General features: G+C 35.7%; 2 protein-coding genes across 3 annotated transcripts in view; one reads left to right on the top strand and one right to left on the bottom strand.

The window, feature by feature from the left end:
• Positions 1-4,108, top strand: part of NHSL1 (NHS like 1) — a 250,760-nt gene extending 246,652 nt beyond the window's left edge. For both annotated transcript variants that reach the window (XM_051997842.1, XM_051997843.1), the window contains exon 8: positions 1,343-4,108. In XM_051997842.1, the coding sequence (XP_051853802.1) occupies positions 1,343-2,075 (733 nt within the window). In that variant the 3' untranslated portion in view covers positions 2,076-4,108. The remainder of the gene's footprint in view (positions 1-1,342) is intronic.
• A 2,836-nt stretch (positions 4,109-6,944) lies between these two features.
• HEBP2 (heme binding protein 2) lies at positions 6,945-12,915 on the bottom strand. Its single transcript, XM_051997841.1, has 4 exons — positions 12,726-12,915; positions 11,930-12,065; positions 10,685-10,865; positions 6,945-8,040 (listed from the first exon to the last, which is right to left on the bottom strand). Exons 1-4 carry the CDS (start codon positions 12,816-12,818, stop codon positions 7,842-7,844), a joined length of 609 nt encoding a protein of 202 aa, XP_051853801.1. The 5' UTR covers positions 12,819-12,915; the 3' UTR covers positions 6,945-7,841.
• Between the last annotated feature and the right edge of the window lie 133 nt (positions 12,916-13,048).

Below are 13,048 nucleotides of genomic sequence, written 5' to 3'. Positions count from 1 at the left end.
CAGCTCCTAATGTCAGTCCATTCTTGGTGATACTCCCATTCTTGGCTACTCTTCAGCCAGGCTTTTAATTGAATCATTGTTTCTTCACTAATTAAGCCACTTTTAAAAATGTTTTTAAAAAGCTCTTTTTTTATATCACTTATTTCCCAATGACTAAATCTCTCTCCTCCAATAAAACCTTCCCTTGTAACAAACAAGTACAATTAAGCAGAACCATTCAACACTTTATGTAATCAGAAAAAGGTTGGAAAATGCACGTCACATTACATACCTGTAGTTTATCACTAATCTATTAAGAGGTAGGAAATACACTTCATCATCAGTCCTTTAAATCAGACCAGTGACATTAATCAAGAGTTTTTTGAAATTTTTCAATGTTATTTTACTTTAGATATTACTGGACTACTTTTCCTCTCCACATTTTCCAGCTCTTTGGTTTAAAAGAATGTAGAGAAGATATTACATAAGCAACAAATCCTTGCTTGGTAGCCAGCAATAATTTCTGCACCCTCCCCACACCCCCTTCTGTTCCACAGAGCATGCTGCAGTAGAAGAGCATTGTGTCTGTTTTCCTTAGTTATTGGAATTTTAGGATGGAAAGGACTTTTCTGATCATCTATTTAAGTTTCCTGCCTGATGCTGTATTTCAACCTTATGTTTAACTATTACATTGCAACAGTTCTTGATTTATACAGTAAACATGTTACTAAAACTAATCCCCTAAGCCAGAACTCCAGAGTAGTTAGGAACTTTTAGATTAGGTGCTGAATTCTGGTGTGGTTCAGTAATTTCACATCTGTAATCCTAAGAACTGGCTTCCTGTCCTGGTCTTGCCTGGAAACCAAATTGGAAAAGAATTGGAGAAGGAAAGATGAGATGATCTGCATTATATTACCATGAGGCTCAGTTATATGTAACTTGAATAAAGAAATTTTTTAGTATTAAAAAAATTGGGATTTAAATTAATGTTTGAATCCTAACACTGCCATTTATTAGCTTTGTTAGCTTGGCCAAACCAACTTAATCTCATTCAGTCACAATGTTCTCATCTGTAAGAAAGGGATAGTAATATCACCTACATCACAGGTTTGTGGTAAGGATCAATTGAGATAATACAGGGTGACCCAAAAGTCTTATATACATAAGACACTTTGTAAACCATGAAACCATTACATATATATGCATACTTATTTACCTATATATCTGCTATTATTATTGTTATCAAAAAAACCCTCAAATGACAGTTTGAGTCTTCAGTGACTGAGAATGTCTGGTTATTGATTGCTACCTTGTGAACCCAAGTAGAATAACTTATTTTAATACATTTGTTCTTACATTTCAGGTCTAAACGGAAAGTCCTTGGCCGGAAGGATTCTGACGATGATCATTCCCGAAACCATTCTCCATCACCCCCTGTGACACCCACTGGTGCTGCCCCCAACCTGGCTTCCCTTAAACAAGTGGGATCAATACAGAGAAGCATTCGTAAGAGTAGCACTAGCAGTGACAACTTCAAAGCTCTGCTGCTGAAAAAGGGAAGCCGGACAGATGCCAGCTCTCGAATGTCAGCAGCGGAGATGCTGAAGAATACAGACCCAAGGTTTCACAGATCCAGGTCAGAGCCCTCACCAGACACCCCTGACAGCCCCTCAAGCTGTTCTCCAAACAAGAACAGGAGGGCCCAGGAAGAGTGGGCCAAGAACGAAGGCCTGATGCCAAGGAGTCTGTCCTTTTCTGGCACGAGGTATGGCCGGAGCCGGACGCCGCCTTCTGCAGCAAGCAGCAGGTACAGCATGAGGAACCGGATTCAGAGCAGCCCTATGACTGTCATTTCTGAGGGGGAAGGAGAAGCAATGGAGCCCACAGAGAACAGAATCCATCGGACTTCAGGAGTTGGGAGGGAGAAGGAAATGGATGGATTTTCTGGGAACCCAATGGACACAAGTGAACTTCCCAATTCTAAAGAGCAGGGCTCCAAGGAGGCCCAGGCTCCTAACCATTTAGATGCAATGGATAAGGCGAATAGTAAGGTTCTATCAGGACAGTGTAGAAGTTCTTTAAGGGAAGAGAGTTAGGCTTTGAGGACAAATATGCTTTTCACCTTCGTGTTCCATGTAATAGGCACGAGGATAAGGTATGGGTACCAGGGGTAATCCCAGGGTGAGACCATTCACTTTGCTGAGTGTTGATTACACTCTCTGTGCTGAGTGCCAGATCATTGCTGGTTCCACATGGTAGAGGAAGGTCTATAGGACTTACATGGTGTCTGTGCCCTCTGGCTTAAAAGCAAGTCAAAGCTTAACTTCTGAAAGTCCCTCTGGGGAACACTTTTCCTCGGTGCTGGGCACATAAAGGTCTATGTGCTTTTGGGGAGTCTTTTTCTTTTAATTAGTGAGAAAGTGTAGGAGCAAAGAGGTCAACCTAGGTAAACAGAAAGCTTCTGGGACATAATATGGTTGTTGCTTTTGAAGTATATTTATCAAGTTTAGTGAGTTCCATAAGCAGGAAAAGTCCACAGCTGGTGAGAGGTGGCGGCATTGCTAATTCAGGAATCAAACAAACCATATGAATATAGATGCATGGGTGCTTTTGGATTTTAAGCATGTCGTGGTTAATACAGAGAAGCTGGTAAAGGGCTGGAGTCATTGGTTCAGGTACTTTTTTCTGGGAAAAAAAAAAGATTTTTTTTCTTTTTTGTAAAAGTGACAAAAGTGTGTGAAAATGGCACCACTAAAACTTGGTGTCTGCTGCTATGCAGCCACCTACTCATACAGCCTTCAGCCTAATTTTTAGAAGGTGTGTGTGGTTTTGAATGAATTTCCTCCTTGAATAGAAATTTAGACAACCTTGGAGAAAACTGAAATGACTTGTTGTAAATATGCAAAAAGACTCTAGTGGTAATAAAAGAGAAGAATCAGAATAAATGATATACTACTAGAGTTGGAATTTTCTGTTTATAAATAAAATTATTTCCAAAACTAAATTTGAAAGCTTGCACTACAAAATTGTGGGTGGAGATGTTCCCTTTTAAAACTCTGTTTTGCCAGAATTTAGTTTCTGTTTGGCAAATTTCTCATCACTTGAAATGTCAATATTTGGTAACTTTTGGTCATACCAAAGAATAAGTTATGGCTGTTTCTTTCTAAGCTGTCTGCAATATTCCTTTTTTAAAATAACATAGAAGGGTCTATCTTAATTGTCTTGTATGTTGGAAATGATACTTAGAAGAAAACAACAGTTCTTTTTAGTAAAGAAAAAATAGCTGGAATTGGCATGTTGAATTGAGCTCTTGAGCCATACTAGGAAGTTTTTAAATTTAAAAACAAAAAATTTTATACTAATTGGCTTGTGCAGTTTTTATATTATCTGTAAATAACTAAGGTTGTTAATTACATTTTTAATCTTCCCCATCTTAGAATTTATCCATTTTTAGTATATGGGAGAAAGTATGTAGATTTATTTATTTTAGGGAAATATGCTTGTGACCCCTACCTCTTCCACCTTCCCTATCCTTTGAACTCCTTTGTTAGTCATGTAAATTCAGGACCTTCACTAATAAAATTTTTAGCAGAGGGATCCAAGGGATCTATGCTGTGATACTTAGCTCAAATAAAATGAGACAGCCAATTGTTATCTTGTCTTTTATATAAAAATAACTTTTTGGATCTGCACTAATGTTTTTACATCTCTCCAACATATCTACCCTAGGCACTTCATAGTCATACCAGGAAACCCAATGTATTTTTGAGGATAGCCTAAAGAATGTATTCAGGCTCCTTCTATCTTTTGTAGAATTGTTTTATTTCAAGCTGAGAAACCATCAGGACCTGATATTATTCAACAATAGATTTGCTTTATGATGTTTCCACATAAGGCATAAGGGTTCTGTGGTCTGAATACTTAGAATGTTCCTATGTATGATAAAATTTATGCAATCTTCTGTAAGATCAGAAGTGTCTGAATATTGGAATCCACTACTTAATAAATTAACTACCTTGAAGGTAAAGTTGATAACAAACTTCATTAAGAGATTGTCAGATTTTTAAAAATTGTACAAAAATGCTATTTAAACTTGCTTTAATAAAAACAAAGTAAAGTAATATTTTAACATTTTCTTCCTACAATGTGTTGATCACAAGATAGTGTGATAATGGGGCAAGTTGTATTTTATACACTAATCAGATGTTTTGCTTGAATGAAAAAGTGATAACAACAACTGAGACCAGAAGATTCCAGTGGGAGAAGACAATCTAACAATGAGGATCCAGAAAAGGCCATAAACACTGGGTTGGTAGGTGCTATACATGTGGGAAAGAACAAATAAAATATTATGCATAACAAATATAAATAACATAATGGAAACATTTAGCCGCACTTTGCTGCTTCTGCTGAGACAGGGGAATCTTCTACAAGTATATAGAGAATTTAAGACAACAAGGACGTTGGTTTAATTGATATTTTAGGTATGCAAAAGGCAGCAAAGTGTGATGAATAGAGAACTGGGATCAGGGCTGGGAAGACTTAGGTTCCCGCTTCTGAATGATACTGACTTTTTGATATTGGACAAGTAACAATCTTTACAACGTGCTGAGCAGGAACTCTTTTTTTTTTGTGACTGCAGAGAAGCTGTCCACCTACTTTGGTATAGTTATACCATATAGCTGAGAATTCTCTATACTTATAAAATCACAAGTATAGTCCTTAATCCTATCCTAGATATTCTAAGATCTTCTCTGTAGCATTGAGTAGCTAGCTTCCTGGATTCTTGGTTATCTTAAGAACATCAAACCTTTTTTTTTCGTTTGTTTTGATTTAGTGCCACTAAAATTGGACGAAGACAAATCTGACAACCCTCTCCTCCAGCATTAAGACCTTTTAAATGCCAAATAGTCCCAGATTGATCCTGTGGTTGTGAAAGATTCTTCACATTGAATTACAGAGAATAGAAAATCATAGGGCTCTACAAGAAAAGCTGAGAATAAATGACTATTTGACATATCACTTGAATAATAGGATAGACATCACTAATTCAGTAGGCGCATCCTCTGATCTCTACCCTAACCACTACTTTTAAAGAATAATTTATGTTATCTCTTTTGCTTTTTACAATGACCTTTTAAGAGACTAGTGGTCTATTATTCTCATTTAATAGATAAGGAACCCGGTTCAAAAACTTTCAGTACCTTGCTAGTAGTCACTCTCTAGCAAGGGCTGGAAGTAGTATTCTTTCCCAATCTTCACTGGTCCAACCTTAGCTTTCTACTCTTGTGCCATTCTGGGTTTAGCATGATATTTGAAATCTATCCTTTAGATTGGGGATGTTTTGGTGGGACTTATGCTAATCATTTGTACTCAACTGACATGATAAATTACAATGGCAGGAAAAAAGGTAACACCAAGGATGCTTTTTCCTCTCACCCCCAACTACCTCCCATATATATGTGTAAACACAAACTCCTATTCTCATCCATAGGCAGTCCATTACTAAACACAGGGAAAAAATGCTTTGGATGATTTAAGGATAATCACTGTCTATGTAACAGGGGTTCTGGAGATGAAGCACACAAGGGTTTTATAAGATGTTTTACAGAAGATACAGGAAAACTTTCCTGTTTTATAGGGTAGAGAGGGACTGTTTCAGCCAAACATAAGAGAAGTATAATATTTGTGTTCATGTATGGATTCCATATCTAATATCTATAATACAACCTGATAAGAAATTAAGTATATATTATAACCTGTCTCATAAGCAAGACTGGGCAAATGTCTCATTCTCCATCAGTTCCCAATTATGATATTTGTGCTTATACCTTATGCTAGAGAAAGTTTTTTCCTTCAAATCTTATTCCCATTTGAAGAAAAAGATAGAATTGATGAGAAAATTGAAATAAAAGAAATCTATCCATGATCTGGTATGGAGATAAGTAGGATAGACTGAAAGAAGTGAGTCTCTATCTTATAAGGGATAAAAGGGACTAGGTTTGGATAACCTGGAGAGATTGCTAGTACAACCTTACAATCTTGTCCCTCAGGATACTGTTTGAAGCAGATCATTTTAGGAAGCTCAAAAATACCAGACAGCATTATTCATTACTTTTCAATATTAAATTGGATAATCTAAGTACTTAATAGAAAAATTTGTATTTTCCTGTTCTCGTATGTAAACTTTATAGGATCTTACTATTTATTAGGAATAAATACTATTTTAAATTAGGATAGTGTGTCTATGCAGATGTTTGTGTGTGTGTGTGTGTATGTGTATTTGTAATTTATATATATATAGAGATATATATATATACACATGTAATACATATATAATTTGTAATCTGTACATATATTCACATATTTATAATGTGTTTGTATATGTATATGCACACACACATATACACATTATAAATATGTGAATATATATACAGATTACAAATTGCCTATTAGAATTAGCCACATCCCAGTAATATTTGTGTTTATTCACTGGTAGCAATAAAAGGAATTATTCACTAGGGAATGAACTTTTAGACTACTTTTGGTAAATACAACTACTTATAATTAACATTTATCTGGTGCTTACTCAGAGCTTTTTACAATTATTATGCTATTTGATCCTCACAACACTTGGGAAGTAGGTGCTATTATGATACCCATTTTATAGATGAGAAAGTAAACTGACGCAAACAGGTTAAATGACTACCCAGGGCCATACAGTTAGTAAGTATCTGAATCTGGATTTGAACTCAAGTTATTTCTCAGTCCAGGCTCACTACTATACTCACTATGCTAGCCAATTGTAAAAGGAATCTCAATAGCTTTTCCTGTGGAAAGATCCAGGTTGACCCTTACACTGAAAAATTATGGGAAGCATTAAATAATTCAAATTAAATAGAATACCTCTGGAAAATAAGGATTTGGGTTTTCAAACTAAAAATACCAATCTCAAAAACTAGAAGTCATACTTGAAATTATCATTTTATTATTAAAAGGAAATTGTATGATCAAAAACCTATAAGAATAAATGGTTAAACTGAGCAAAAATGCAGTTTTAAGTCCATTACGGAATCATATATCAATCATTTCTTCAGATGATATGAAATGATTGAAATTTGTAACAGCACAATAGAAAAAGATAAAATTTCTAGCAAGGTGGGGAAATGTGTTGCATTTGTTTGAATTCTTTACTATTTCCTTCTAAAAGTAATTCATGACTTTCTTTTTTTGTAAATTAAGATTTATTCTTAAATTTTTTGTTAATTGAGAAATTTTAAAGTAATTTAGATATCCTTTGAAATAGAATACTTTGAGTTAAAAAAAGAAGGGCTAGAAATCTCTAATTTAGGCCTTTCTGAACCCACAGCCCTTCAGAAAGTAGGTAGAAATGAGCTAACAATGGAATAGAGAACTGTTGTATACAGTGATGGGAAGTTAAGGATATTAATAAACTACTAAAAATTGGGAACTTGGGATCTTCAGGGCTGATAGCTTGGCACTATCCACAGATAGTAAAATCTTTAAGAAATTCACTGGTGGAAGAGAGTTTGGTATTATTCATGAAGGCAATAATAGAAAAATACTTATATTAGAAAAGAAAAAAGTTATCAGCAGATATTTCCTTTAATCCTCAAGTGAAAAAGAAGTGACTATTACCATTAAATGGATTAAGTGTTTTTAGCAGGAATTGTGAACTGCCAAGCTATTCTGAGACATTCAGGCTTGGAAAAGGTACATAAGAAAACTCAGTTGATAGTGTTTTTATATAGAAGAGACTACTAGATTAGCAATTTGCTTAACAGTAGTATTAAAGTCTACATTAAGCAGAACTTAACTTTCACCCTTAGCATAATTTGTTTTTATTCATTTTCTTTGGGAGGTTCATTTTTCTTGATCAACCACACCTCATTGTGTCTGTTAAGCAACTGAGAAGGACTGTTATAGCCTGCAGTATAGTAAACCTTTTCATCAAAGACTTTTCCATCTTCCCTTAAAATGCTTGCTAATGTCAAGAGTTGTTCCTGGTTCTTTTGAGCACTAGAAAATCCATCAAAAGACCTGTAAAGAAGAAAAATAAGAAACATGAATAATTTGAATACTACTGCTTAGTTACAGCAGTCATATACTCAGGTTTGGGGATTAATATAAGTGTTTAAAAATAAAGTTCAAAATTAGTAAATTCTTCCATGTCAACTAATTATTCACTCTTGTTCCCCCTGAAGAATCAAGAAAACTAGTAATGGGGGCGCAGTTCCAGGAGAAGCAGCGTTCATCAGTCCATATTCCAATATCTCTATATATACAAAGTGCAAAATGCAATGAACATCTGAAAAGCACTTATTATATGCCAGGCACTATGCTAAGTGTTATGGATACCATGACAAAAATTAATCAGTCCCTCTCCAAGGCAATTAATTCATGCTCTAGTGAATAACATGCCAATTTGGGGTTTGTTTGTTTTTTTTTTTTTAATGTTTTCATCATCTACATTCAAGCCTTTAAAAACATGCAGGATAACTGAGCAGGAAAATGAAACGGATTTGACAGTTGTTTTTTTTCCTTCCTTTTCTACAGAAGAGCTGTGTTAAAGACAGCTAGTGACAAGAGATATACATATGAAACACATTTACCCAATATTGAATTTGTCCTTTTGGGAATGGTTCTCCAGTTTTAAATAATAAATAAATTAAATAATAAAAGGAAGATTTAAAAAAAACCTTACATTTCTAAGTTTCAAAATATATGGAAATATGAGAAATAGAAATATTCATATTAAGCCAGCAAAATCATTTCCCTAAACTCAAATGGGCTGCTAATATGTTTTTGAAGAGAACCAAAAACATCACTGAACTGGATTTAAGTGAGCAGAATTACACAAAGTAATTTTGTCAGCCTCTCCTAGAGTCATAGAAGTTCAGTGGCAAGATAAAAATCAGGATAATTGACAATGACCTGGGGTGCAGTGGATGACCTTGGTATCTGATCAAGTTCTAAGCATTCCACAGCACTTGTTTCAGTTGCCTTCATGGCCATTGGAACAAACTGTTCTCAGCCACCTATTCCACCAAAGAAAAGTGAAACCTGTGGTTTACCCTTCTGCAAGACAATTTTATTGGGGTGTGGTCATTACCCATGAGCCACAGGTGAGATTTGGGTGACTGAATGGACACCAAAGGTGGATAAGCAGTCCCTGAAAACGGTTCAGCAAGCCCTCACACCCACTACCTCCCTTAGCATCCTATATATCTCTGCTAATACATAAATATGCTTAAGATGATATATATGAGGGGAAAGGAATAAAAACCAGAGGAAATGTGGGTAAATGCAGTTAACTTTCTCAAGTGTTTATTGCCTTACATGTTTATGTCAAACAATTACTAGTTACACATAATAGAGTAGTAGATTTTGAAGGTAAAGAGAAATACTTAGAAATACCTAAAATATCAATCAAAATAAGTAACAATTAGTACCAAAAATGAGATCATGATTAGCTATATCTTATCCTGGAGAAATATGCATAGGATCAAAGCTATAAGACCAGATCATTTGCCTGTTTCTGCTCTTTCCTTCTCACCTCTCCAACTGTCCTTAGAGGCAACATTTGAGTAAAAAAGTCAGAGCACAGCTTTATAACTCTGTTCCAAGTTTTCAAATACACACAAGTCTAATATTAGGTATTATTTTAAAGCAATTAAATATAATATGGTAATATGTAATAAAATAAAATGTTACCTTATTATACAAATATGTATATCTATATATTTCATACTATGTGAGCTGACAAAAAAAATTTTCAACTACAATTTCATTTCTGTGAGTTCATTTGAAAGTTGGAGAGTCACACTTCAGCTACTAAAAGTTAAGTATTACATTTGAAATAAATCAAGAGAATAAGAGTCAACTTTTTATAATATTTTCTGATATATAATTTAACTGGACTGGAAAGAAATTTCTGTTCAAATCTTATCTCTAGGAAGTCTTTTCTGATCCCTCAGCCAGAGATGAGAGATTACTTTTTTTTTTCAACTTTTGTTGCATTTATCTTTATACTCACTATATTGCAGCTATTTTTGAACGTAGGTTATCTCAACTGCACTATTGGTCTTTGCAAAATGATGACTGGAATCCTTTAGTTTTTCAATCCTCACAATATAAATTCATCATGATATACCTCACTGGTATCTATGTACCTTTTCTGTCCTGAGGGTACCTACTCACAACAAGCTCCCTTCCCACTATATATCATTCCACGCTCCAATTTTTCTGGACCCAAGTGGTTCTTTTTAGACTGTACTTTCTCTACCTTTATCTCATGGAATTCCCACCTTCTTTCCAAATACTCTTCATAATATGCTAACTCATTACTGTATAGCTCATTTCCTGATACTTACAGCGTGATACCATGCTCTTCCCTCCTGAAATTAATTTGTATATATTTTGTATTTAATTAAGAATATATGTAAACCTCTCCTTCCTTCACAGAATATAAATTCTTTTTCAATCTCTATATCTTCAACTTCTAGCAGAGTACTTTGCACATAGTGGGTGTTTAATAAATATTTATTTGACTTGATTCTAAATATGGAAGAAATGCCTGTTTAAATATATTAGTCTTTTTTTCCTCATAAGTCTCAAGTTGCATCAGAACTGTATCACACAAGTGAAATTATCAGTACAAAGAGCTAAATTACCTCCCACTTACCGCACAAACACTGTCATTGCAGCTCTGTCTTCAATAAAGACATCTGACTCTGAAGGCTTGGGTGGATCAGATTGCTGTTCAGCAGGGATATATAAGGAAATGGTAATTGTAGACTGGCAAAATGGCCCTGAACCTGGTTCCACATAGCTTGTCACTGGGGTAGTCATCTTTATCTTTACCTCTGACATGATTACAAATGGGAAGAGAGGAGAAAGAATAAGTTGACATTCTATTGTATTTTTCTATGTAGCTATTTCTCATCTTATTTGCTTATAATTTTCTTGAATAGAATGATCTTCAATACTTTTTGACAAATATGCAATTTTAAAGGAAACTTCCATCCTTAAATATGTACACACACAACACACACACACACACACACACACACACACACACACAGAGTAATTTGCTCTATTTCCCATAAAATGCTACTGGCAGTTGGGGTTATCAAATCTATTAGATAACCTTGAAACATTAGGAAAGGATAGATCAGATGGGTATTTTGAGATACTTATAATGAATTCATTAAACAGAAATAAAGAGAAAGCAATGAGAAAAACCTCTGAAGAAGCATTTTATAGTCATAGTCTTGATAGGAAGAGGGTATTATTCCAGCTTTGTTCTCACCTATATCTTAAAGAGTTTTTATTCAACCAGCATCCCTTCCCCCCATGTTCTGAAATTACCTAGTGTAAGGTTACCTTCAACTACTGGCTTTCCCCTATTACCAAATAAGAGAAATAAATGAGGATATTTTTAAAAATTTACTCAGTTGCTTAGAATTACAGAGCTAGAGTAAGAATAAAACTTAATAGGCCATTTAATACAATTCTCTCATTTACAGATGAGGATACTAAGGCCCACGTTCTTAATTTGAAAAGGGTAAGAACTGTATCTTACTGGTTATTCTTTATTTTGCTGAACCAACTACATAGGATCATAGATTTAGAAGTGGAAGAGATCTTAGAGGCTATAAAATTAAAACAAAAAAAAAAAAAGAGGAAGAAAAAGGCAATTGAATTTTTTGTCCAGGATAACCTAACAAGTGTCTAAGATAAGCTGTGAATCCAAGTCCTTCGTGTCTATCTTCAATTTTAGCTGACAATATTGATGATGATTATTTTATCATATTCCACGAAGCTGGGTGCTTATTCAAATAATTCCTTTTATATACTAAAACTGAAGACCATGTTAGACCTATTCCTGAGTCACCCTTTCATATGAATGTAACATGAACCACCTTACCTTTCTCGTTCTTTCCTTGAATGTAATTATGAAGTTTGGTAAAGCCAGCTTGGACAGCTTCATCCCAGTCCATTGACTCAACCGAGGTACTGACCCATTTAGCAGGTTCATACTCCCGGGTTTCATAACTACCAGGCTTAAAGGAAAGTGGGGAAAAAAAATAAAGAAACTCTAACAACTCAAATTTAACAATAATGTTGGCCTACTTCTGAATCTGCTTAGAATTCACACTCTAAGACAAAAATAGAGACTAGACTGTTTTGCGTGTTCCTTATAAATTCAAAGACCTATAATAATTGCCTGCAACCAATTGGGAAATATTTTTTTTTAATTTTTTACAGCAGATAATGCTGGAATCTTCATTTCCAAGATAAGGTTGTTTTTAATTATTGTTTAGAAGAACAATGACTATGATATTTATATAATAATTTCTTTACTAAAATTACGGTGACTTTTTGCTAAAATTGTGAGCCAGGGAACTTTTGATTATATGTTTCAAATGACCCCAAAATAGTAGTTTCTAAGCGTTGGTCCCACAGACCTTCCCAGCCTCTCAAGATGCTAATGTTCTCTTGGCTATCAATCCCTCGGGTTTGAAATCCACCTCCCTCCCTCTCTCCGGGACAGGGTGTTCTAAGAGCTGGGAGGCTAGAATGGGCTTCAGCTTCACCGCATCCCACCTACTGCTGGGAGGAAAACTGGCTCCTCATTCCAGGCCTTGGAGCCTGGGCATCCTGAGTCACTGCTTTCCTCCGCGCCCTGCCGCTCCCTCTGTTAAATTGAAGTCAGTAACTACCTCCCGAGCTGCCTCCTCCAAGCTCTTCCAGTTGGGTGTCTCGGGGGCGGGGGCGTCTTCAGCAACTTCCTCCTCAGGGTCTGGGTCAGGCATCTCGGACACGGGCGTTGGAGTTAACTTTCGAAAAGATGCGAGGGAACTGGAACTAGGCCTGACTGAAGGGGAGGCCCAAGTAACTTGACCCACTTCCCCGCCCCTGTTCCCAGGGGGCCGCACCTAGGTCCGAGACTCCGCCCAGGCTGGTCCTCCTGCTTGCGTGGGGGCCCGAGGGTGCGCCAAGGGTCCCCACGATCCACCCCCTTAGCGCGCTTGGGACAGTTCTA

The sequence above is a fragment of the Antechinus flavipes genome, chromosome 4 (genome assembly GCF_016432865.1).
Source record: "Antechinus flavipes isolate AdamAnt ecotype Samford, QLD, Australia chromosome 4, AdamAnt_v2, whole genome shotgun sequence".
Taxonomy (NCBI): domain Eukaryota; kingdom Metazoa; phylum Chordata; class Mammalia; order Dasyuromorphia; family Dasyuridae; genus Antechinus; species Antechinus flavipes.
The sequence above is the reverse complement of the archived record's forward strand: the minus strand, read 5'-3'. Positions and strand labels throughout refer to the sequence as shown.